The 27,565-nt window shown below is 40.4% G+C and overlaps 1 protein-coding gene across 1 annotated transcript in view; it reads left to right on the forward strand.

Moving 5' to 3' along the window:
• The window catches only part of Mdfic2 (MyoD family inhibitor domain containing 2), a 116,774-nt gene that overhangs the window by 5,431 nt on the left and 83,778 nt on the right, over positions 1-27,565 (forward strand). Inside the window, exon 2 of the mRNA XM_046425590.2 lies at positions 15,706-15,793. Within this exon, the coding sequence (XP_046281546.1) occupies positions 15,706-15,793 (88 nt within the window). The remainder of the gene's footprint in view (positions 1-15,705; positions 15,794-27,565) is intronic.

The following is a 27,565-nucleotide window of genomic DNA, read 5'->3' on the forward strand; positions in this document are numbered from 1 at the left end:
AACAGATGATCCTATGCATATGCAAATGCGGAAAGCGAGTCAGAGGTGGTTCCAAGACTTCTAAAGCTATAGTTGTCCTAATGTGAAGGTCATGGTGGGACAGCATGTGCCCATAGGGAAGGTGCTGAGGCTTTGAGGATCAGCTGCCTAGGATAACGAGGGATGAGAACAATTTGTCAGAACAAATAGTTAATATCAATGGATGGCGTATCCTGAAAGTGTCTGCCAGATTGTACACACATTCATCAGTAATCCAAGACAGTGCAAGAATTTAAGGCAGGAAAAGTAATGCTGCTTCAGGGCAGAAATGTATCAGAGTCAAAATGAAAGCCTTCCTGAATCTACCATTGGAGAACTCTAGCACAGTTGAGAATATGAGCAAGCACATGCCTCCCGTTTATTATGGCTGTGCTGAGAGGGCCTGATTGACAGCACTGTTGTTCAAAGACTGGTTTTTGAACTTATTATTCCAGAGGCAGCAGAGTTTGCAGGTACAACAGCATTGTGTTCAAGACTCTCCACATTTTAGATGATGCTCTAGGGCATCCATAGCACATCTGGAAACAATCACATCTGTGCTACCAGCAGAACAAAGGGCAGCAGCTGGGTGCGAAGCAAGCTATTTATGTCACACATTGGCACAGGCTGTTGAAGGGATTAAATCTGGCCGACCGCTCTCAAGAGTTTAGGAAAGGTTTAAACATTCTAAATCCTATCCAGAGTATCATGGCAGCACGGGTTGAAGTCACATAGCAAGACATGAAGAGCATTTGGAAGAGAGCTTTGAAGACATATGTGAACACATTCAAAGGTTTTAACAAAGCTCCTGCTCTTGATGAAACAGTAGTGCTTGGGATATAGCTGGCATGGGATGCTGATGAGGAGGTTCCTGAGCCTGCCAGCATCAAGGCAGAAGGCTTTACAAGGAGGAGCTGGTTGAATTGGAGGAATAAAGAAGAAACTAAGTTGAGGCACTGAGGAAGTTCAGAGCAAAGACACTGGTGGAGATATGCGCTTCTATCGGCAATGCCTTAAGAGTGTCGGAAGAAATGGACGTCAATGAGGAGGTTTGCAAGAGCTGTTGTACAGATATAGGATGCTCTGATTTGCTATGAGAAATAGACAATAAAAACAAGGAAGAAACTATAGTCAAAACTTGATGTCTTCCTCAAAAACCCAGTGCTTGCTAACCCATCCATGAATGTCAATGCCTGGTACTCTCTGCCAGCTATTCTTGAGCCTCAACAGGAGAGAGAATTTGATCACTGTCATTGCTGCATGCTCAGCATCTAGGAACCAATTTTACTTCAATGCTTCAAACACCCTTCAGGTCCAGCCTACCTTCAGCTGTGCATGTTCAGGGGGACACGTATGCTATCATTCTATTTTTCACTTTCAGTATGGTTTTAAATCAATTATATAAGATATTCAACATCGTATTGTAAAATAGGAAGTTAGATGGTTTTGCCCACCTTACGAGTCTTCTGGAACATGGAAGGCCGCTGGGCTAAGCACTGCTGTTCAGTAGGAGAGGTGCTTGGAATGTACTTTCAACCAATGCTGCCTTAAGCTTATGGTGGGCTTACCAGGGTGCAATTGTCAGAGTACAACTAGGAGGTCACTGAAGAAGACAGCAAGAATGAAGGAACCATAACAAAATATGAAAGGAAACAATGTCCCAAATTTGGAGGTAAATTAAGAAGATGGCACAGAAGGGCAGAACTCCAGTGAAAGTTCTTAGTCCTCCACACATCTGCTCAGAACTCAGAAAGAGCTGCTGCCTGATTCCATACCACACTGCCATGGACCTCCACACCATCAAGCCGGAGTCAAAACAGAGAGGACTGTGTGATACCCACAGCCACCACACTGTGCTGGGAATACACCTACTGCCTGTTCCAAGCAGCAGCATTTGGTGATCATTTCAGCTACAGTGACACTAAGGGATGGTCATTGTTATTAGTTCTCATTCAACAGAAGAGGAAACTGGTGCAGAGAGTGGATAAGCCTCCTGCCCCAAGTCAATAACCAAGTGGTAGTGCTGGAACATTGAGCCCCTTGGTCAGGGGCTAGAGAAGGATCTGCACAGATCCACAATGTGACCCTCTGGACAGGAATAAGAAAGACAGAAAGAGTGACAAAAGGAAGGGAGGGAAAGAGGGAAGACCTTAAAAATGAGATTGGAAATCCCAGAACTCCTAAATGCTGTGCAGGTGTACAGTCCCAAATCAATCAATCTGTGGCTGAAATCAAATTGGCCTACCTAAGAACTGGAGAAAGGGACAAGGAAAGAAAGAGTGAAAGAGGATGTACAAAAAGGGGGGGGGGAAGGTTTTAACAAAAACTTGGGTTGTAAATATGTGAAAGAAAAACAAAACCAAAAACAGTTCAACACCAGGAGCAGTATTTATGCAAAGCTAAAAGGAAAGACAAAGAAATTTGTCAGATATTGCAGACCCATCGAGGACAGGCCAAGGCAGCAGGCGGCCAGAAGTTCAGATACAGCCTGCTTTACTCAAACAGAGATCTGATTACAATTCCATGTACCTACCAACTTTCCTCCAGTGCTGGCCCTCTGTTTTTAAACATCTATTTACAAAATCAATATATGTTAGGCATATTTTATTCTTTTGCAAGAGGGCACTGTGAGGAGAGGACAGACAGGGAGATGGTGGGATTTGAAAGGAGAAAACTGAAAAAGAATAATAGATAGGTGTCAAAATTTCTCTCCATATAAGGGGAGTACATTAGTATTCTGATAAAATATTTTAATATAGTTCACTCTTGCTGCATCAGTTAGAGACTCTTTTGAGCTGATTATTTTCTCTTTTGAAATGTAAATGAACACTTGAAAGTTGAGCTTTATTCAGTCTTTCAGCCATAACTTATATCAGCGAATCAGGTCCACACCTAGTTGCGATATACACAGCCCCCATGGGCGAGGCAACGGGATGGAAAAGGAAACATATGGAACCTGAAGGAACCCTTTCACTGTGTCACAACCGAGAGGCAGCTCATTTAGGGCAGCTCTGTTCTTCACTGTGCAGGATGTTTCTTGTGTAACAGGGTTTTTATGCTCCAGGCTCCTGTCCTCATATACCAGAGCAGCAGCTGTCCCCACCCACTGGGGACGTATTCCGATACTCCCAGGGATGCCTGGAATTTTGGATACTATCAAACCCTACATGGACTATCTTTTCTCCTATACATACCTATGATAAGTTTAATTTATAAATTAGACATACTAAGTGATTAACAACAATAACTAATAAGCTAGAATTGTAACAATATGCAGTAAAAAGTTATGTGAATGTGGTTATTCTTTCTGTCTCTCAAAATATTCTATTGTGCTGTAGTCATTCACCCTCTGGTGATGGCATGAGTTGATACAATGTCTGCAGGTTAAGATGAAGTCTGGAGCCAGCAGAGGCATTGGGATGAAGCATCAGACTCTGTAAGGGTTATTGAAACACAAACAATGTGACACTGTGACAACTGATGTGATCACACGGATGTCCACTGAGTGGCTACTGGGTCAGAAATAGGAACAGTGTGGCTTACTGGAAAAGGGGTGATTCATGTCCTGGTTGGGATGAAAGAAGATGGTGCCAGATTTTATCACACCCCTCAGAATGCTGAACAATCTAAAACTTAAGAATTATTGCTGGAATTTTCTATTTAATATGGTCAGACTGTGGGTAACTGAACCCATGGGTAAATAAATGTGGAAAATGAAATTGCAGATGGAGGGTCCACAGTACCATTTCCAGCCACCGTGGCAACCTACGGCACTCTCTAATGACCACTGCCTGCTTTGACAAGAGACTCCAAATGTGTCAACAAGGAGCCCTGTCTAGGTGACAATTTTGCCTGACTTAGTCCTGCAGCAACTGGCATGCCTCTGCCCTAGCTGTTTGTCAAGGTGCACACGCAGGGGTTTCATGGATTAAAGACTTGTTCCCCCAAAGCAGCAGTGTTCAAAGTTGGGGCTTTGGGGAAGTATTGCATTATGAGAACTCTGACCTCTTCAATGGATTAACCCATTGATAGATTTATACTTGAGTGGATTACTGGGACATGGTGGAAGCTATAGGAGGTGGAACCTAGTTGAGGGGAGTGTGGATGTGTCCTTGGGAACCATATCTGGTCCTGGTGTCTCCTTCTTCTTCCTCTCCTTACTCTTTGTTCTCCTCTTCTTCTTACCCTTCTCTCCCGCTTCCATTTCTTCTTCCTCCTCTTTCCCTCTTCTTATTCCTCTTCCTCCTCCTTCTCTCTTTCTCTTCCTCCCTCCCTCCCTCCCTCCTTCTTGGCTGCCAGACGCTGAGCAGCTTCCCTCCACCATGCCCTTCCACTATGATATTCTCCCTCACCTCAGGCCCAATGCAACCAAGAAAGTCAATCAAAGCCAAACCTCTGAAACAGCCCAAATAAATATGTCCTTCCCTGAGATGATTTTCTCAAGTATTTCTGTCACAGTGAAGGAAAGCTGACTAAGGTTTAGAAGTATGCTATGGGGATTTGACCTTACACAATTAGGAAAGCTGGGTAAATAGAAGCTAAACAGCTCTTGTCTTTCTAACATTGGATTCTAGCCAGCAGAGAAGGTGGTCAGGGAGGGAAGACTTTGTGTAAAGAGAACGGTGCAAGAGCAAGCCACATCGCAGGGGCAGGGGCTGGGACCCGGCAGTTTGCCCTGGACCTTCACTTCTTTCTGCCTCCACTCTTGAAGAGGCAGGTGTCCTGCAGGAGAAGTGGGTACCCTTCATCTCAGGTCTAAACATTCAACATCCAGGGAGATGGAGAGGCTAAAGGAAGAGATGCTGGATGCAGACTGGCAGACTAGAGTTGCCACACCAGTGAGGAGCCAGCAGATAAGGAACAACACGGAGGAGGTTCAAAAGGGGAACCTCAGCCTCCAAGAGTGAAGAGGCAATGTAGCTAATACTGCACTGAAGTCTTCTGAATCTCCCACAAAAATGTCATTCATGATGCTCCCTAACTGGAAACATGCAAGGAAAGGACTTTCAGGAAATGTGGTACAGCCTAGCCAAGCTGCCACCTTATAAGGCCACCTCATACACCTGGAGTTCTGTAGTGTATAGCCTGCACAATGGAATGTGTCAGCCTGAAGATACAGTCAAGCAAACACTAAAACATTCTAACTCGAAGATCAGGGCTAGAGGGAAGAGACAATAGTGATGCAAAAGGCTGGCAGAAGGACACCATGCTTATTCCGAGAATCTGGCAACTGGGAGAAATGAACTGGCAATGCAGCAATTTTCCCTCTTAATGGTATTATCTTAGAATCCTAAGGCCCACCCCAGAATCCCAATCAAACCATCTAGAAGGAAATGGACACTTTCATGTCACCTTTCACAAAGGCAAAAGATCTTAGATTAATCCTATACCTTCTTAACTTCGAACCAGATTTATGAGAAAAAGAATAGCTTTTGGTTTTCTTCTTGTGTCCTATGCATCTTAGAGGAAATTCATTATTGAAGAAAAGGAACCTTGGGCCTTTTATTTATCAGTGAAGGAAAGAAATGCCCCTTTTAGTCTAATGTGTGGAAAGGACAGTTCCCCTTTCATCATCTCTACTTTGTCCCATTCCAACATTTAACCTTTTGTGTGTGTATGTGTGTTTCTCTTTGCCCACTAACATTTTCTCATCTCCAGAAGTCTGATTTTTTTTCCCTTAGAATTTGTATAACATCCACAATTGTGTATTCTTAGTATGCTGTGGCATTACCTATATATGCCCTATGTGGTTTTAACTTTGTTACATTCATCATTTAGGGACATACTGATATTCTTTTCCAATTAGTTTCTATGGCTCTTCAAAGAATTATTTTATCTCAGATAACATCAAATAAAACTGCTTACAATTTTTTATTTGCTTTATAGTTCTTTAAAGGACACAAAGACATCATTTGTGAATAGCTGATCAAATGTTAGAATTTCCTTTTGGATCCAAACGTCCTGTTAAGCAGATTGCATTTGAAGTTCAACTTATTTAAATATCTTGCTTTATGCCCGACCCATGAGGGGTGGTCTAGCGAAAAGACTGGTACAGATAAGGGTTTTCTTTCTTTCCCTCTTGTCACTGCTGCAGGGAGAAGCCCCAACACTGCCTGAGAGAACGACAGTCGTCTATTCTAGTGGCAAAGGAGTTCTTGGGATGTCAGGGGCAAAGATAATCGTGAAGAGGACAAAGAACTTGGCAGAGAACTAATGGCATTAGAACACCTCCATGTGGATGGGAGATCTCCCTCCCCCAAAGAGGCAGACACTTCCAGATGTTAACATTTAGGGGAAATTCTTCTGACATGCTATATTGATTAAGTAAGACTTCATTTTCAGCATCATCATGCCTCTGTCAATAATATCTATTCATTTACATAATTATCTTAAATAATTATTGAGAATGTAGCAAGCAGTACTGTACTGTAAATATCTTATAAATCAATAGCTCCTCATTAATAAATAATGTCAAAATAATTTATAATACAAACTCAGGCACATCTTAAAGGGGAAATGGCATTTTGTATTGCTAGAATCACTGTTATCCAAATATTATGAAACATCCAGATTTTTACGAATAAAATAATGCTGCAATTTCTGTAATTTGTAAAATAAAATAGATTGAGTTTGTAAATGTACTAAAAGGTCACTGTCTTTTAAAAAGCAACACTATACCTACAGGCAGCAGCATTCATTCTCATCTCTGCAATAGTTTTGAGAGATTGAGGAGGAGAATCTATATTACTGTCCTCAATTTTATTCACTTTTCCCCCTTTGGAGGGTTTTCCAGTAAATTTCAGTTTAAGCAAAGACCTCATAGTAGTCAATAATACTAAGTAAATTCATCTGGATCTCAACTAGTGTTTTAAAGGTAAAGCTGTATTCTCTAGGATAAAATTAATGGCTAATGAAGGCTGTTTTTAAAAATATGTTTTCTAATAATAGTTTTATTTATTTTATTGACTTTCTCAGTTTTTGCCCCTTAAAAGTTTAATTGGAAAAAATCAGAAACCATAAAAATTAAAATCACAGACTTAAACATAAATATTCATAAGGCATTATTTGTAATAGCTAAAATGGAAATCCACTCAACTATTTATCAGCAGGTGAACATGTAAATAAATTGTGGTATATCCATACAATGAAATACAATAAAAGTAAATGAAGTATTGACACACACAAATATAGATGAATTTGAAGATAACTGTGCTTACCCATATTTACTGCAGTGTGAATCACAGTAGCCACAATATGGAACCAGCCCAGGTCCCTGTCAACAGATAATAAAGAAAATGTGTTATATACACACAATGGAGTTTTGCTGTGCCATAAAGAATAAAATCATGGCATTTGCTGGTAAATGGATGAAACTGGAAAGCATCATGCTAAGTGAAATAAGGCAGACTCAGAAAGAAAAGGGTCATATGTTTTCTGTCATATGTGAAAGCTAAAGAGAATAAATAAATAAAAAAGAGATTTCACAAAAATAAAAAGGAGATCAATAGAGTAGAGGAAGGGAATAGGGGAGAGAGGGGGAAGGGAAGAGAGGTCCTGAGGAATGAGATTGAGTAAATTATGTGCATGTAGAAATATATCACAATGAAACCCACTGTTGTGCATAATTATAATGCACCAATTAAAAAAAAAAAAGAAACATCATTATGCTTAATGAAAGATTTAGGCAAAAAAGAACTCATGCTGTATGACTCCATTCATATTTAATCTAGAAAACACAAGCTGATTTAAAGAGAATGACAAAGGAAGAGCAGGCTTGCCTGGGAGTGGGGTGGAGGAGCATTGAGAATACCAAGGGGTGAGGGGAAGTGCGGGGACAAGGATGCTGCCCATGATTGCAGTGACAGTCTAGTGAGCGCACTGATATCACAAAACTGACCGGTGCACGTTTAAATGTGCATGTCAATCATACCTCAGTGAAGTAGCAGAAAAGAGTGGCTCACATGAACTTGTCTTCACTGCATGTTTACTGTATGTCAGGCTCTTCTTCAAGGTCTTTCCTTTGGTTAACCTGCTCGGCATCACAATCCCCCTCCCCCAACAACTTCCAAACAGCACCCATGGTTTTCTCTGCAGCTGAGGAGACTGACACATAGAGCTCACCCACTTAGCCCACAGTGTCCACTCTCCCACAACCCTCACAGGCCACTCCTGCTCACAGCCCTAGCTGACCAACTCTGCTGGCTGCAGACTGGATCCCAACTCCAATCTGGCAAATGGATTGGACGGGGCACCTTGAATCAACCACTTGGGATGTAATTTGTCATGGCCTCATCAGAGAATAGGGGACTAGAAATGGAAGTGCAGAGCAAGGCTATGTGTTCAGATCAAAAAATAAATATTTATTTCTCTGTAAGTGACACTAACTTAGCATCTGAGCCCACATTTCTGCACCTGGTATGAAACAAGTTTTCAAATTCAAGTTAAGTCAATCTCTTAGCTCTCATGGTCAATGTAACTTCCCCTTGCTTTGCCACTTTTAGTACATAGTAGCTCTGTTATTGCTGGTCTTTGCTTAGGTGGAGCGCATCCTGCTGGTCTTTGGGGATGATCTCTTTCCCCACTGTTTCTTCTTTCCATGTCTAACACCCTATATTGTCTTTACTTGTGTCCTCTATTTGCACCCACTAGTGACATGTCTTATTGTGACCCAAAGCCCTGTTCCTATTTGCTGGTGATCTTGAACACTCATCTCAAACTTGGAGAAGTTTGGAATTCTCCCCAGGTGTCCTGATAATGAATTGACCTCCTGCACTCCACCTAATACCTGTCATCAAAACAATACGTTGATACAAGGTAGGGTGCAGAGACTTCCTGTAAGTCTTATCAGGCTTGGGATGTAGCTCAGGGGTAAGGTGCATTTTTAGCATGCATGAGCCCTGAGTTCAATTCTCATCACCAGAAAGGGAGAGAGAGAGGGAGGGAGGGAGGTTGGGGGAGAGGGAGAGAGAGAGAAGAGAGAGAGAATGACTTAGTCTTAAAATTCACTGGAGTCCTTCTAGAAAACTGACAAAGATTATTTAGGGATCCTATTGCTTCGATCTCCAGGATTATATAAAACAATAATGTCCCAAGTCCCTTTTAAATGAGCATCCAGTGTCTAAACAAACCTAGTCACACATCCTCTTCAAACTTTGCTCCTATTCCTTTGTTAGAATTTAATTTTCTGGGATGGTTAGCTTAAATGCTACTTTCAAGCAATTTTGTATTCTTATCTAATATATAATTTATGGTTTAAGTGGGATCATGACTCTTTGGTACTTATCCTAAGAAGGACTTGCTTTTAAAATGACTGAGTCTTCTGTGAACCTAAAGTGAAATTTGAATCTCAAAGCTAAGGAGCCCTTTGTTCAAGATTGCATTTAATTTAAAAACTGCTCCTGCTCTTGGTCATGATGGAATAAATGGCACTGGACTTGCACTTATTCATACAGAGTTACAAGAGCAGACAAAGTACACAAAGACTGATTTCAAGCACTGGATAAGAGGCAAAAAATAAATATATGTGTGTTTATACACACACTCTCACACACACAAGTGTGTGTGTGTATATATATATATTCTATGATTTTGCTATTCTCAGCAAAAGAGCAGGAGCTACACAAAAGAACAACATGGAAGCTCTAGAACTGGAAGCACCTCTGGTTGTGACAGTGGGGCTGCACAGAATACGCAAGGCATACTTATTGCATCTCTGGACTTGTAGCCCCTCCCTGGCTTTGGTGCAGGAGGGGGCACAAGTGCAGGGCAGACTTGCTGGGCTGAGAACACAGATCAGAGTTGCTGAGTGCCTTCTGCAGAGTGTGGTTATAGAAAAGAGGCTGTCAAGTAGGAGAAGCAGGTTTCCTCACAGCTGCATGGGGTGAAGGGCTGCCTTGTGCATGTTAAGGGTCAGGGTTTAGGAAATCTGGTGCCATGTGATGTGCGAGAGTGAGCACTGAATGCAGGCCCCGCAGGGCTAGATGGCCTCTGGGCCAACCAAGTGCAGACATCTTGCTGAGCATCCTGGACTTTCAGCTCACACTAAGAAAGGACATGTCCTGGGCATGATCATTAGGGCCTAGAGCATGAACTATTTCCTATTACTAGGGAAGGGATTGAAAGGACCCAGCCTAAGGAAAAGAAAACCGAGCCTGCCATGATCAACCACGTGGAGCAGCAGGAAGAGGAATAGGAGAGAGAAAAGGAAAGGGGAAAAGAAAGAGAAAAGAAGAAGAAAAAGAAAGCGCTGTCAACCAGTAATTAAGTATCCAGGATAAATATCTTCCACAGAGGAGAGTGAACTAATGACATTTTTAGATAACCAAAAGTGGAGAATCTCTCACCTGTAGACAGGCAAGAAATGCTGAAGACAGTCCTTCAGGCTGAAGGGGAAGGTGACAGATGAAGATAAAGGTTCCATAGGAATGACAGGAGAATGAATGGGACTGCACTCTCCTGTGTTCATATATGAATACACCACAGTGAAACTCCACATCATGTAACAAGGATGGGATTCTAGTTAGAATAAGTCATATTCCATGTATGAATCATATAGCAAAATACACTCTACTGTCATGTATGTCTAAAAATAAAAATAATAAAAAATTAAATAAAAAGGTAAGTAGGTAGATAGATAGATAGATTGATTGATTGATTGATTGATAGAGGTCTCCAAAAGGGACAGAGAGGAGTAGAAATGGAAACTGAGTCAACATAAGAAATTTCCTTCTCTAAGTTTCTTTATAAGATGACCAGCTATAAATACCATTGATTTGCATAAAATGTGTGTGCATGCATAAAATTATGCATATGTACATATGAATGAAATGATAAGTCATTACCCGTGACAGTAAGGGGAACAACAGTCACACTAACATTTACTGTGCATATTGCAAATGTCACAGGAATTAGGAACCTTCAAAATAAACTCACCAACAAACACCATTCACATTTATTTCTTAATATTTCTCTCTGTCAACCAAGGTCTAAAGGTGATTAAAAAAACAACAACTCTGTAATGTATAAAAATAATTTGGTCAAGGTAAGCAGCTTTTTTAAAGACCTGTCATAATACAAGAATAAAACTTACTCTTTTTTATTCCACTTACTATCTCATACCTAAACTTCTGGTGAACTTTAATAACATCTGATAAATCCTTGTGTTGGTATGCTATAGTGTGTTGTGGAGTTTTCTTCTTGTTTTATTCACCTTTGTCCTTGACATTTTGAACCAATATTCATTAAATATTGGTCCAATTTGGACCAATATTCACTCCATGTGAATGCTTATACCAAGGGCACAAAATCCCAAAGAGAAATTTTAGATGTAAAATATTTGATCGCATATATTGGTCATTGGAATGACGATGGAGAAAATTCAAATCAATCATACTAAATCATAGAGATTCCATTCTGCATCAGAAAACATGCTTTCAAAGGAGTGACATCACTTCCTGTGACACCTAATCTGTGTTTGTATCCAATGCACAAAGGCTTCAGAGAGCTCTACTCTGCAAATGCATTCTCAAATCCATTAATCTGAATTGGTGACATTATCTACACAATGATTAACAGTATAGCCTTACAGTATGCATGTAATTTCATTGTTTTACAAATAATGGGAAGCCATAATATGGTGTTTTTTATAGTTCATATAAGAGACTGACTAACATGATAGCATGCACTTATTATTTGTTAAAAGTCTTGGCTTCATGCTCTGGATCCCATTTTAACAATAACAAGAATGTGTCAGGAGATAACCCTGAAAATTTTTCCTTTGACCAATGGTACCTCCTGCTGGACAGTTTGCCCTTACAGGTTCTATTTCTGGATCAGATTTGGCCATAAAGTAGAGATATTGAGGTGTGAATGAAAATAGAAAAAAGTGATCATGAAAAGTTCATTCAGAGTATCTCTATTCTAAAAAGAAAAACAGACTTTAGCAAGAAAAGTTGATCTCTGAGATCACCCTCCTGGAAAGGAACCATGCACAATGAACATTATTTGGACAAACCTTTTTTGTTTTTTTCTTTTTTAATGTGCTAGCCCGCCTTGGATCTGTCCCCTGAGGCTGGCCTGCATGTTTGTACTCCAGGATTGTCTGCTTATTGCCTCCTGGTTTTCCCTGCCTGAGCTTCACCAGACACCATGCTCTCTTCACTCCCACTCATCAAATGAAAGCTTGCCTCTCAAGGGATTCAAATCCCAATGCAAACCAGACTCCTCTACTGGGAGGAGACTCCTGTGGCCCAGAGACATCACTAGGCCGAGGAGTGAATGGTCTAAAGAGTTGTGAGGACACACTTAACACCACGTCCAACACCACTCATGCCATGCAGGTAATAGGTAGAATGTCAGGTGCCAGTCCCATTGTGTCTAAAGATGAGGCGCATGAGAAAATCAATACTACCCTTGTTTAAATCTACAGCTCCCATGAAAAACAGCTGCAAGTGCTCAGAGATAGCAATGCAATGCAAAGTGTATCATCTACCTTTAAAAAATAGTGCTTTTCTAAATAAAAGAAAATCCCATATGGAAAACTCAAAAAAGGTCTGGGGATGTGGCTCAGTGGTAGAATACTTGTCTAGCATGCAGGAGGCCCTGGATTTGATCCCAAGTACAGGGGGAAAATATCTGCTGGGAAACTAGAAAATCTACCACAAGTGGCCTCTCAGAAAATTCGAATAAGGCCATATACTCCTAAGAACAAAAGCTAATTTAAAGAGTGAAACCAAAGTTAAAAGGCAGTGAGAGGCAATGCAGAGAAAACTAAGGCCAAACAACAGAAAAAATTCCAGGTATTAGGACTTAACACATGTTTAAAATACATCAACCAAAATTAGTTGTAATTTTTAAAAAATTTGTTGTAATTAGTTACACATGACAGCAAAATTTTGATTCATTGTGCACAAATGGAACACAACTTCTCATTTCTCTGGTTGTACACAATGTAGAGTCACACCATATGTGCAGTCATATCTGTACCTAGGGTTAGACATTATTTTAAATTATAGAATTCATAAAATTTTCTGTCCTCATAAAAATTCTCTCTTCATAATGAAGTCTTACACAGGGATTTCAAAATTTGAAAATTATTCATCCACTAGGTCTCAAAATATGATAGCCATTTCATAAGTGTAACATGTAGAATACAGGTACAGGCAAGGATAATCAAAGATAAACTTTCCAGTAGTTCAAAGCCTCCAAAGTGAGAAATGTGGACATCAAATTGAGTAATAGGCTTCTTTTGATGCAGAAATATTGGAAAATAGTTGACCTAAGTATAAAACATGGAAATCACCACAGGGACTGAGACCTGCTTCGTGAAGGACCTGGAGGCATGGCACCCTCAGGGGTGGGAACGGGTGCCCCCAGCTCCCAAAGTGCCTGTGGAACTGTGCTTACCTGACTGGTGGAGACATCCTTGTCTGTCTTGAAGAGGAGACAGACATTGCTTTCACTGAGGAATAATACTAACAACAATGTTAAAATGGGAGAGAAGATGAGCAGGAGGGAACGTGTCTGTGGTGTCCTCTCCACTCATTCCACACGGGTACTCATCATCCCTTTCAGTCTGGACATTTCCACCTTAGATATCCTTTAGCTCCTATGCTGCCTCTGCTCACTGCTTTAAGATCATTGCCACTACTGCCTTCCAAATGTCTTTCTGACCCCACTAATATGTAAAATTTAGGTAATTTGCTTTTCCTAAGGACAGTGATTAAAGGGAAGTAGATCAGGGTTACAACTACTTGAGTTGGCATCTAATGCCACAGCCACAGAAAAGACAAATAAAGGAAGTTGGTAATCCTGTGTATTCTGACTTTGATATGAAGGAAAATGCTATCATCAGCTTTTAATCTACTGTTCTTATTTATCTAGCAATTTTTCATTGATGTCGATCAGATCAAACATGGAGCAAGATACACAGGACAGAGACAGAGACTGAGCTCTTTGGGACCTGGAGTATGGTCAGGAAAATAGGACAGGTTTACAGAGACTACAATGGAGATACTCAACACAAGAGCTCCAAGTCGGATCTGAGGCAGGAAAGGTCACTTTCAGACGCATGAGAAGGGAAAGGCTACAGGGAGGAAGCGGGGAATGCAGAGGGATGATAGCCCCAGAATCATGTCTAGGAACCTACACAAAATTGTGGCTGTGGGACTGTGTGTGGGAAGTCATTTAGAGAAATCTGACCATCCAAGGTCTTAACTTGCTGAAGTTCACCTTATTGATATGGGCGGAATTGGAAGTTATTTTGTATAAAAATTGACTGACCTAGGTAGATTTTAAAAGATGAGAATTCTTGGAACTAAGTACAAGAAGAAATGAAGTTAGAAAAGCAGAGTAAATGGACACAAGAAAATCAGATAAAATTGTTGTCCAGGTAGAACACTGCAGAAGAAAAACCACTTTAGGGAAAGAAAAAAAAAAATGAAGGAAATGACAACCTTTAGGAATGGTGAACTATTCATCACCCAAGGTGGTGCTTTTAGTTTTTGATCTTCCACTGAAAATAGTATTATCCCTACCTAACTATCTAATAATAAATGCTCCTTAGAATATTATTACAAAATTTTAAAAATATCTGCACATGATCAAATAACTTGAAATGTATTCTGTAGCTTTTATACACTAGAAAAAAAGTTCTTTTCAAAATACCAACTGCTAGATGAACTTCCAGAGATTGTAGCTTCCTTTTAATCCAAATCATCTGTGTATATATTTCAATATATTTTTTCTACATCTTTTAATATTAATTCTAAGAAATGAATGGAAGGTGTGGAAAGAAAGGATGGAGGAATCTTTGTCCATTTGGGAAGAGTTCATATTTTTACCCTGTTTTGCAGGCTGTAATTTTAAATAAGTGCTAGCCTAGAGGTTTCATTGTTTAGAACCACAGGCTTTATATTACCTTAAAAAAAAAAAAAACCTCTCAGCCACAAGTCTGATGATTCTGGCAGCAATGCAAATCTAGCACCACCCAGGAGGGAGCGGGCTAGCTCCTCCGCTCATTTCTGCCAGGGTAGAGGAATGCTGGACATCAGGAGAGCAAGGAGGCTGCAGCACACTGCTCCCCAGCCCCACACCTTGGGCCTCCTGTTGGGACACACAGGTAAGCTCCAGCACAGATCCAAGCAGAGCACTACTTGGGAGCAAGCCACAAAGGTCAAGTTCACGGCACTGGAGGAGCCTCACATGTCTTCTCAACACCTCCCTTTGGCTGTAGTTGGGCTGGTTAGGTCCCAGGCTTATTACTTCACCCATAAATTCCTAAAAAGGTTCTTTTGCATGTTATTATTTATATCTTTGCATATTACTCTGCATCAGGCTGTCCAGAAGGCTATAAAGATACACCAAAATAGCAACTGAACGTGTTTGCTCATAACAAACCCACAGCTAGTTATTAATCTGTTATTCTTTGTTACTTTGTTATTCAGAAACTGGATGATCTTTTAGCAATCTTTGTCGCTTAACAATGAACTACTACTGTATAGGAAGTTCAGTTCTCAATGTCAATGTTTTAAAATAACAAATGGATAAAGTATAGGACAACAATGAAGTAAAACACTATAAAGATGAAATCTTCCCATAATATGGCAGTAGTCTCAAAATATAAAGCTTAGTGTTATAAATTTGGGTTCTTAATGAATTTTTTATATCATAATTTGTGTTTACATTTAGATGTCAGAAACTGAGCTGGAAAAGATAAAAATAGGAACAGCCCAGCATTTTGAAAATGACAAAAAGAATGTTTCTTGGTTGAAGGAAGGTAAGTCCTTATGCTCTTGATTTTTTATATTGGTGTAAAAACTGTGATTTTGTTTATAAGCAAAAGATGCTAAGGTAGAAGAAGATAATAGGCCTCAAGAGTTCAAGTGATTTTTGTTCTTCTGATTTTCTTTTTGTCACACAAGTGGCCTAAGTAGTATCGTGAGCATCTTCAGTACTGAAATCCCTCTTAAAGTCTCTGTATGGCAGGAAACAGGTTACTCTGCTGGTAAGGTGTAATGCTCATTTTTACCTCGGGAATATATTCTCTTTGAGGGCTTTGTTCTCCTGTAGGTTTTTCTCCTTTATGGTCAAGAAGTCTAAGTAATTGGAGGACAAGTATTTTTAAATAATAATCACAGAAAGGAAAGCCTGCTGTAGAAAACAATGCCTACAAATAGAATCACCATTCACCGCAATTAGGGAGGCCACCTTCCCCAGGGAGCGTGCTGCAGCCACCAGCACAGCATGCGTAAACGGCTGCTTCTTGAAACACACACAATCGATATCCCTCCTGTGAGAAGTATACATCCATGCACTTTGGAAACTAGGTCTAAAGTGATTATTTGCCAGAAGGCTTCATTTTCTCGTCTTTTGGTGTTATAAATGTCTTTAATATCTCTTAAAGAAAGCTGATTTGGTACTGCATCTAAAGGGATGCTCCATCTTGTTCATCTTTTAATTAGTCTACTAAATTGCAAGAAAACAGCTCTTAAGTAGTTAAAATTCTTAATACTTGTCTTATGAGGTAGAAGGCAACTGATAAAAATATCAAGAAACTTATGTAAACCCAAACAGCAATAATGACATTAGCAACACTTGCAGTGTGTCGTGGCGACTGCTGAACAGGACAACCCCTTGCTGCACACCCCTAATCTACCAGTGAGACCACAGAGCCTGACAGAGCTCCAGGGACTTGCCCAAAATTACAAGGTTACAAATCCCAAGTGGTGCGAACCTGGGCCATGATTCTAACCACCACCAGCACGATCACCAGGAAAGATGGCTGAGTCAGCTGTCAGGATGGGATCCCGGATCACAAGGCCTTTTCTACAGTGTTCAACACCTCCAACAGCTTCACCAGTTCTCACTGCACTCCCATCCTGCCTCTACCCTTATACTAAAAATATTCCCTTTAAAAAAATATCCTTTCTTTTATCCAAATGCCTGCAACTAAATTTAATAAGAACTTGTTTCTTTAAGGGAATTTATTTCTAATAAAATAGTAGACACAGATATAAAGTACTCTCATAATTAGTCTCTTCAAAAGCCACAGGGCTAGAAAATTCTCTAACTTCTTTTTATCAAAAGATCTGTTAAATAGACCGCTTTAAAAACAACAGGGAAGGAAAAAATAACTTGGCTCAAAACACCCCTTGCTTCTCTCATGAACCCCAAATCCATGGAGATAGAGCTGTTCCTCCCTGCTACACACAGTGAAGCTCATATTACTTATTTTTACTTTAATTGCTCTAAGCTGTGGGTGTCTCATAGAGATATAGTAATGAAATTGATAGACCAATCAATTGTTTCCTGAAGAATTTTCTTTAAAAATATTATGTCCATTAAGTACAACATAGGCATTGAATTCTTGTAATCTATAAAGTCTAATTTCCCAGCTGACCTGTATTATCCCATTTGGACACTTCATTTAAGCTACACTCAAATTATGTTTACAATATTTCATAAAAGGAAATTGAGCCAGATTCGACATGACAACATCTTAATTAGGAATTATCAGGATGGGTTAGTTTTCAAACATAACTGTCTTTCTCTTTTGCGATTAAGAAAAAGTATATGAATTGGCTTATATTAAAAACAAAATAAAATAAAATAAAAGACAAACCATGCAGTGGAAAGAGCACATCTGAAGTCAGGCAGACCTGGCATTAGATCTGCACTTCGCTGCTCACTGGCTATGTGACTGCGATGTGGTACCTTACCTTTCTGGGCCTCAGTTTCCTTGCCTGGAGATTAGACTACCTGCTTTGTGAGATTATGGGAATGAGATTCCATTATTTCTGTTTCTTTCCCTTTTTAAAACATGACTCAAAATAGTACAGTTTTGTTTTTTGAAAGCGTGGCTCACATCATAAACACTTGTACTGGAAACAGCACTATGTATTTCAGTGTTCTGTGTACATCCCTTTGATGCCTACAATCTGGTGTGCAGTAGAATTGTCTCTGTTTTACTGATTACGGGTTTGCAGTTAGGAGAAACTTTGCATCTTGCTCAAACTTGCAGAACAGGTAAGTGGCCGACTGAATCTCAAACCCAGACCCCCAGGTTCCAACTTCTATTCTTTTAATTAAACCACTTGCTCAAGGGACTTCCCCAACAGCAATCAATAAAAGTTTTAAATTCAACAACCTTCTTCCCACCACCCCACTTTTATTATAAAAGTGAAATACATGCTTTAAGGTTTTCAAAACAGTTTTCTTCTCAGATGACAAAAGTGGTGACATCTCTACATCTCGCAGGGCAGAGCCTCTGTTGCCTCCAGAGGAACCCTTTCCTTGCTGAGTTCAGGTTGAAGCGCCACCCGCTGGGCGGTGTGCTCAGGACACCCAGCACAGCACAGGACCTTCTGCAAGCATGGCAGGGTGCCAGAGAGTCAGCGCCCTTTTCCTCATCCTGAGGGCAGCTAGTTTTCTAACTCCTCACCTCCAAACATCTTTCAAATGCAATCCAGGGTTTATTAACTGTGGCAATATATAGACAAAGTCTTAGAGCGCATGTGTTCAGGATCTTATTGTTTAATTCTTTTGCTTTTGTGGGAAAGAAGAAAGGCTCTTATCTGCCCTCACATAGATCAAGGGCTTGAGAGCTCAGGGGTGGTATCAAAGAGCTGAGGAAAGCCACACCCAAGGCTATCTCAATAACTCAGGTGAAACTGTTTGAGAAACTCCACAGGCAGAACTGAACTGAATCCTATTTCACCCTCTCTCAAGCCATCCAGTCACCTACCAATACCACTTGTGTTACTCTGAACTTCTAATTTCTAAAATTGCACATGTGTCTGATTCTTGGGATCTAACTGAAGGAATTAGAAAATAATGCTAAAGAGCAAGACAACTGATTCTGAAATAAGATGTTCAGGGACATTTTTGGAGAAAACTTGCTTTAAGATAATCAGAGAAACAAGACTTGATCTTGAAATAAACACCAAGAAAGGGAACCATATCATGTAATTGGACCCAAGTGATCTGAAGGCCACTCACCATCTCTCTGCACTGGTGAAGAGGAGTTAAAGCTAGGGGCAAAGCCACCAGGGAGGCTGGAGAGGCTGTGTTGGAGTGAGGGAAGTGGGTGTGTTGGCTAGCTGTCTTTGTGTGCATTAACACATTAGAAAAGGGGAAAACAACTCAATTCCAACTTCACGTCAAGTGGTTGGACATTGGTTCCATGTTGTTACTGCGGATCCGAGAGCAGGGACTAATGTTCATACCAGTCTGTAAATCTAACGGGTGTGCAGAGTGGTGTAGGGCAGGCAGAGGGAAGGACGAAAAGGAAGAGAATGGTGGCTAAGACAGGAATATAGGTCCTGAGTGAAAAACTATATGAAGAAAAAATTAATGTAACATAGAAATTGGGGGGGGGAATTACAGGTGGAACAAGATGGTGCAATACCCCCATTAAGTCAGGGAGCCTTCTGGGTAAGCATTTCAGTGAGCATTTCAGCTTGCAGCTCACACCATTTGACATGGAAGAGAAAAATTGCATGAGGGGTTGGAGGCCCTTAAATTGTTGCCATTTGCAGTTTAAAATGACAGCATCACCAGTGTTTGTGGCAATTCTTTAGTGTCTCCTGAGTTTTCAATAGAAACTGGAAGTCTGGGTTTCTATGTGAAATCTCGTCACTGCTAAAGATTAAGTAATAAAATGATTACAAAGACAACAATAAGATATCAGGCAGAACAAGTGAAGCCAGGTTCTGTGGGTATCTGTCAGTCCACAGTTGTCAGTTGGTAACTGCTGCCATAGGAGTTTGCATCTAGACAAAATCTAATGCAATTTCCTGAAACTGGTTTTCCATAAACATGGCTATAACAGCACAGATATCTACCAATCAATCATCTCCCTACCTACTTGTCTCTATACTCATACTTACATATATATAGTATGTATTTACATATACATATAAGCAAAGTTAAGATAATAATCATTTAACCTAGATAATGTGAAATTGAGAATATTGAAATAAAAAAAACTCTTCTTCCAAAGACTAGCTACCTGTGATTGTTTTAGAGGATTTTTCTCTTCATAGTCATGATTGGGAAAGAACAAAATCATGCCAAGGTGCAAATGTACACTCAATGCACCCAAATAATGACCTGGCATCTTGAATACACTGGTTATCATTTAATCAGAATTAATAAACATTAGAAACTAACAATCCAAAATACTGGAAAATAACCTAGAGGTCCAAAAATCCATGTTCCCCAAGTTCCCTACTGAATGTAAGGCAAAGCCTGAAATTCCGCCTTGTTCCTGACCTCATGCTTGTTTGCAAATGAGATGGAGAAAGTGAGCATCTTACATTTATTGGCATTCATAAAACCATGGACTTCTCTTTAATTCCAAGTGAAGGTGATTTATTCACTTGCTCAAATATTAATTTGAGGTCATGAACATTAAAATGATTCCAAAACTTTCATTTTATTCAATTTAGGAACCATCTGATGTGGCTCTACTTGAACCTACAGACAACTAAAGACACAGATTCCAAAAGATGAAAATGTCAATGATTCCAGTGCTTAAGGAACTAAGAGTTCTGCTATAATGCCTAAATATTAACCCATGCTAATTCTGTCACTCAGATAATTCTTCCTTCTAAAAGGTGTGTGTGTGTGTGTGTGTGTGTGTGTGTGTGTGTGTGGCTTAAAAATGCAGCCCGGGTAATGCCTATTTTAAATTGTTAATTCACAAGTAGCCTATCTGGACATCTCTTTACTATGTAAACACAGGAAATGGAATTATTAGCTCTTACTTCTGTACTTTCCATTAATTTGTGAAAATGTGTTACTTAGCAGCCAAAGGAGGGTAGAGGAGAAGGCAACAGAGAAATAGAACGTTGTTTTGTTTTATGCATGGAAATCAGATATGAAGACTTGCCCTAGGGAGTCACATCACTGAGTAAAACAAGGACTTTGCCTCAGTCTCTGTTGAATCCCACAGATACCAACAGAACACCACAGACTGGGTGATTTGGGAAAAATGAATTTTTGCAGTTTGGGGGCAAAGAGGTCCAAGGTCAAGGGCCCTCACATGGTGATGCCTCTGACTAGGTCACCCATTCTCACACATGCCTTCCAGGGGACATGTTCAACCCTCAGCAGACATTCCAGGTAAATCTGACCAGGGTCACTGCTTGAGACCAGGGTCATGCTAGAGACTGGTATGGAATCAGTTGCATGGGTGTCAGCCCTGGGGAGGGGCACCTAGCTGAGAATTCAATGATAAAAAGGAGCCAGCTCAGCTCTGTAAAACTTCTAAGGAGCAACCCAACAGGGAGCAGAGGCTGTGTTCAGAGACTGGACAGGAAGGATGAAAACAAAAAGACAAAGGAGGGAGGGAAGGAGGAAGGGAAGGGAGGTGCTTGTGTTGGAAGGTGGGAGCTTGCTGGCCAGGAGGGGCATTGGATAGGTTTTCCTACTGGGAATGAGCAGACACTGGAGATTCTAAGCTGGGGGATGTGAGCAATCATGTATATTGCATGAGATGAAGACACCAACAGAAAGAAAGCGCAGAAGATTGTGATTGGTCAAGCCAAAGATGATGACAGGGATAGGATGTCCCTGGGAAGGTGGAAGAAGTGGATGAGGAATCTATTTGGAACTGGAGCCTAAAGAACTGGCTGTTGCTTTGGTGTGGGGTGATGGAAAGAAAGGAAGCCAAGGTGACTCCTGCCTTGAGACGCTGCATGATGGCAATGCTGAGTGGAGAAGAACAAGAGGCTGACCAGCCAAGGGGGGATCAGGACAGGTCACGTATGGAAGGAACCAGGAACATCTCTGTGAGCATTGCCACTGGGCCAACAGTATGTGCAGAATATGTAGCATCAGTTGATCTATGTGGAGTAACACAGACAAGGACATTCTCCTTGAGATTTTGCTTAGACCCTGAAGGAATAAAAATGAAATAAAATTTCTGGTTGAAGGAATGGCAAGTTCAAAGGTGCTAGAAAAAAAAAAAGTGTCATGCTCAAAAGGGGACAGAAAGCAAGAGTTACTGGAACATTTTGGCCCAAAAGAAGATTGGCACCACATGAGCACAGACAGGGACTTCAGCCAGGAAGGAGTTCTGGAGCCTTTCCTCCACCCACATGGGCAATTTGAATTCCACTAACCTCTTTCCCCTGGGAATGCCTACCAAAGACACAGCTCGCATTGTAGTAATTATCCCTAAAGAACTAGGCGTGCTACTTCCAAAATTTAGCAAAACTGAAAGATAACTTTATCAGCTCTTAAGAGGAAAATTATGGACACTGAGTCTGGATAAGTTAGAAGGGGTTTATGGGAGGGTAGGAGAGCAGCTCACAGGACGGTAGGCAAGCTGAAGCACGTGAGGCAGGGACCAATCCAGCTCCTGTGAGTGTGAGAGGAAGATGATATGTTCAGGTCAGCCCTCCTGGAATAAAGGAGCTCCACAGAATGCTTCTGTCCTCAGCCCTCCTCTGGACTGTGAGAGAAGTCAGCAACTTCAACCATGAGTCCACCTCCAGGCCAGGCAGCAGGGGACCCTGGGCAACAGCACTGCAAGGCTACACGGAGGAGAGGCCGTGTTTCTTCAGAAGCACACAGTCCCACATCAGCACAAAGGTGATCACCTGCTGCACTGCCCCAGTCTACTCCAAGAGCCAGGAAGCAGTGACCCCTTCTAGAGCTTTGCTCCACGAGGGGCAATATTTTCTAAGTACCCGACATGCTGCTGATGAAGCACTGCACATTTCAGGAAGGAGCAGCACTTAAATGTCTTGGCTTCGACTAAAGGTCTAATGCCAGAATCATTTTGATTCTCTGATAACCTTATTTTATGTTTAGAAAGTTCAGGGAAAGATGAGATCTTCCGTGTTCTCATAGGTCAACAAATTAAATTCCAGTGGCACATCCTACAGTTGGCGGTTGAAATTTCCTCCCAACTCAGCCTATAAAGTAGTCAGTCCATTTCGTATGAAATGATGCTCTGATCCCAATGGAGCGGAGGCCTAGAAGTTGCTATGTCAGCCTGAGATGACGACCCGATGAATTAATCAGTACAAAGTCCCTATCAGTTATTAAACAGCAGATTTAAAGACTCTCTTCCAATGATGATAGGGTAGTACATCAAATCCAGAATGATCTTAGCTCACCATTATTAATTGCGATTTTATGAACTAGGAGTGAAACAATCCATAGAGACTGGGAGCCAATCTCTCCTATCTCAACAAGAAGAGAAAAATGTAGATAACTAAAAACTTTGAGAGATTTACACCTTTCAACAGAGATTTCCAGCCGAATCATTCATTTTTGCCTGTGTCACAACAGCCATTGATGTGATACACTTAATCAACATTAGCAGAAAGAGCAATCTCATGGCGAGAGGGAAAAGACTCTTAGGTTCCACGCCTCAGGGATAAGGACATTGCCTTTTTTGTAAATTTCACAAAGAGATACTTTGCGTTTATATGATTATGGCCCATTTCTTTCAGCTTAGGAGATGCATTTAGAGGGAATATAGTCTCCAATAAAAGGCACCTATACAAGGTGCTCACCAGACCATTAGTAAAGAAAAGGAACGTGAACAGAGAGAATGGAGACATCACTCCACGTGCATAAATCATTTCAAGCATTTCAACTATTATTTAAGTCTGTGGAGAAGTGAATGCAAAGACAAAAGCAAGGGCAAGCACAGGAGTTCTGCCCATGTGTGCCTTGAAGCAGCAGCAGCAAGGACAATGTGTAGAGGCCAGGGTTAAAAAAGACATGGCAGCTCTTCCTCCTGAAAAGTGTTGGCCAGCTCCATGTCACTGTGACCAAAGCAAGACCTAAGCAACCTAGGGGAGGGAAGGCTTATTTGGGGCTTGTGGTTTCAGAGGTTCAGACCATGGACTACACTGTTTTGGGCCCAGATAAGGCAGAATGTCATAGAGGAAGGGCATGACATCCAGGAAGCAGAGAGAGGGTCAAAGGAGCCAAGGACAAAATACGCAATCCCCAAGGCACACCCCAGTGACCTACCTCCTCAAGTCACAGCCCATCTGCCTGTCAACACCCATAATGCATTCAAACCGTTAACCCCTGGATTAATCCCCTGGTTATCATAATCTAACCATTTCACCTCCTCCATTAACATTGGGGTTTTGGGGGGACAACCTCATATCCAAACCATAGCACATATGAATAGGGCTCTGAAACAAAGCAGTTATATTGCAGAATGTAAGAGAAGACTTCATGACTTCCTGTTTTTATTTTTTTCGTGGTTCTAGGGACTAAAACCAGGGGTGCTCTATCACTGAAACACATCCGAGCCCTTTTTATTTTATTGTTTTAAATTCTGAGACAGGATCTTCCTTGTGATTCTCCTGCCTCAGTCTCCTGAGTCACTGGGATTATAGGTGTGCACCACTGTCCCCAGCTTAAGGGGAAAAAAAAAGGAACGGAAGGAGGGAGGGGACTGGAGAAGAAAGCCTACATTTGCACCCCTCTTTCACTGTGGAAATTTTTCCTTCTTATATTTAGAAAATTCAGCATTATAGATAGGAAAGAAAAGCTCTTCTAGAGACACAAAAGATCAAAATAAAACAATTATAAATTTCATGAAAATATAAAAAAACCTATAACAGTAAAAACTCTTCTGGAGAATGAAGAATAAAGCAAATTCTATATCTAGATCACAAATTAATTTAAAAAATTAACACTGCTCTTTACATGCATCTTAAAACTAATCTCCAACATGTGCAAATCCAGATTGCCAAGACGAACTTTTCACACTATACAAGCAGCATTTGTTGTATAAAATAATATAAACTTAAGTAAACTAGATCAACAAGTGTTCTCCTTTCCTGCAAGACACAGACTTACACATGGAAGAGTCGGTAATTCTCACACTCAAGAAACTTAAAATTCAGTTTGGGAAACAAAACACCAACAGTACCTCCTGTCTGCTGTGGAAGTAGACAAGCAGAGGTCTCTGGTGGGACTTCAAATGCAGCAGGTTGTGCAAAACCAGCATGGACACGTGTTTTTAGTATTAACTCTCACACACACCAAACCACAGGAACAACCCAAGTCCTAAGAGGCAGCTTTCTCTTACAATTAAAAGAGAAAGTATTTGTTTTGCTTTTGATGAACTTAGCAGGTTTGTTCCAAAACAACTACATAAAGGAGTCACTTCAAAACAGCAGTATTGATTTTAAAATATTAGATTTCTAACATTTCTCTTTAAAAGACCTTCTGTGTAAATATTCTTTTTATTTTGTGTTATTGGTTTTTTATATACATAACGTTAATAATTTCTGACAAAATTATAAAAGCATGGAATATAATTTGCTCTAATTCCCAGACTTTACCTTCACCTCCACTCCTCCCTCATCCTGTTCTTTTCCCTCTACTCTACTAATCTTTCTGCAATTTACTTATAGTTTTTTTTTTTTAATTAGTGCCTTGTGGAAGTGTATGATAGTCAGATTCGCTGTGATGTATTCATATATGTACACAGGAAAGTTAGGTCAAATTCATTTCACTGTTATTCCCTATCCTATCCCTCCTCCCTTCCCTTCATTCCACTTTGATTCCACTGAACTTTCTTCTATACTTTTTACCCCTCTCCCCATTTTGGATTAACTTTTGCATATCAGAGAAAACATTCAACATTTTATTTTGGGGGACCGGCTTATTTTGCTTAGCATGATAATTTCCAGTTCCATTCATTTAATAGCAAAAGCCGTGTCATTCTTCTTTATGGCTGAATAATACTTCATTGTGTATAAATACCTCATTTTCTTTATCCATTCATCTATTGGAGGGCACCTATGTTGGTTCCACAGCTTGGCTATTGTAAATTTTGCTGCTATAAACATTGATATAGCTGTGTCACTGTAGTATGCTGATTTTAGTTCTTTTGAATAAATACAGAGGAGTGGGCTAGCTGAGTCATATGGTGGTCCCATTCCTACTTCTATGAGGAATCTCTATACTTATTTCCAAAGAGGTTGCACTAATTTGCAGTCCCACCAGTAATGTATGAATATATCTTTTTCCCCACATCCTCACCAACATTTAATGTTATTTGTATTCTTGATAATTGCTATGCAATATTTTTTTATCACCCCTCCTATTTTATTTTTCTCTTTAAAAAATAAAATAATGAATATCCTCTTTCTAAAATGAAGAAAAAAACACAACACACAGCGATAGAGATACTATAAAAGTACAAATTCTGTAGGCCCACACTCGCAGATTAAATAACTGTGCTCTGCCTCTGAATTCTGGGGCAAGGAAACAACCTAGTAGGAATCTCTACATAACTTAATATGATAGGATATATGTTTTACCTCAGATATATTTAACTCATTAAGTCCCAAGTTTTCAGTTCTGTGAAAATAGTAATTATTTTGAAGTGACCGTGGGTTATTATATTGGTCAATCTAAGCTTTCGCAGGTGTTCCACATTTGGCAGCAGTACAAAATGGGTTAAGGAATTAGTCTCATATTCAACTTACACAGATATAGTGGGAAATAACTAAGTCTAACAATTTGTGATAATCATGAGACCAAATAATACAGCTACTTAGGAATCAAATTTGATTTTCAAAAAACATTCAACAGGGAAAAGCCACAGGGTTACAGACTAATATTTTGTTGGGGAAAAAAATATATTTTATTCCTTCCTTTTTCTGGCCTTCCCAAAACACATCTACCAGGTACTTTTTGTATATAAGAAAATATGGTGGTTCCTGTATGAGAACCAAACACAAGTAAGGATCCAGGCACCTATAGACAGATGGGACATTACCAGGAACTGGAAGGTCCTGCCTTCCTACCTATCTACCTCTACTCCACAGTCTCCCACAACTCAACAGACTCAGCCAAAGGAGAAATTCTGTGAATAACATAGCCAATTCCATAGGCAGCAACACTGCAGACTGATGGATTTAGTCTTCAGGCATGAAAGCAGCCATATCTGAGGTGTGTTCTGTCCAGACAATGGCACACAGAATTGACTGGGCAAAGGGTATGGGGATAGGAAAGGACTACCTAGATTTTGGCTGTTTGATGAAGGACTTCCCCCAGGCTGTGAGTGTAAACTGAATATCACAGGAGGCACCTTGGGCTTGGGGCCAGGAAGGCAGGGAAGACCTAAAAAAGACTCAGTTCTGCACTGCAGATGAGATCTGTGATTGAAAGAGCTTCATGGAGATGGACTGGAAAAGAAAAATCTGGGGACAAAGAATGTGAAAGCCACAGCTTATAAGGGGTGACTTCTGAACTCAGTTGCTGATTTCCAAAGTGACAGATCAAAGGGGCTGTCCCCAAAAGAGTGCTGGCCCAGCTATGGACTGGAAGTGGTGAGAGGAAAGAGTGTTGAGAGATTACATAAAACTCATTCAGCGGGAATTTCTAACACATATCTCTGTTTGTATGACTTCATGTAAATTATATGCTTATTTTAGAAAATGAAAATGACAAAAAATTATTCCAGATCCCAACGCCCGTAGGTAGCCACTGTATATATTATGTGGTTTATATTTGTGTCTGTATATGTCTGTGTGTATGTTTCCAGTGACAGTTT

The sequence above is a fragment of the Marmota monax genome, unplaced genomic scaffold, assembly GCF_021218885.2.
Source record: "Marmota monax isolate L192 unplaced genomic scaffold, Marmota_monax_Labrador192_F-V1.1 WCK01_AAM20220418_F8-fsc00028, whole genome shotgun sequence".
In the NCBI taxonomy this organism is placed as follows: domain Eukaryota; kingdom Metazoa; phylum Chordata; class Mammalia; order Rodentia; family Sciuridae; genus Marmota; species Marmota monax.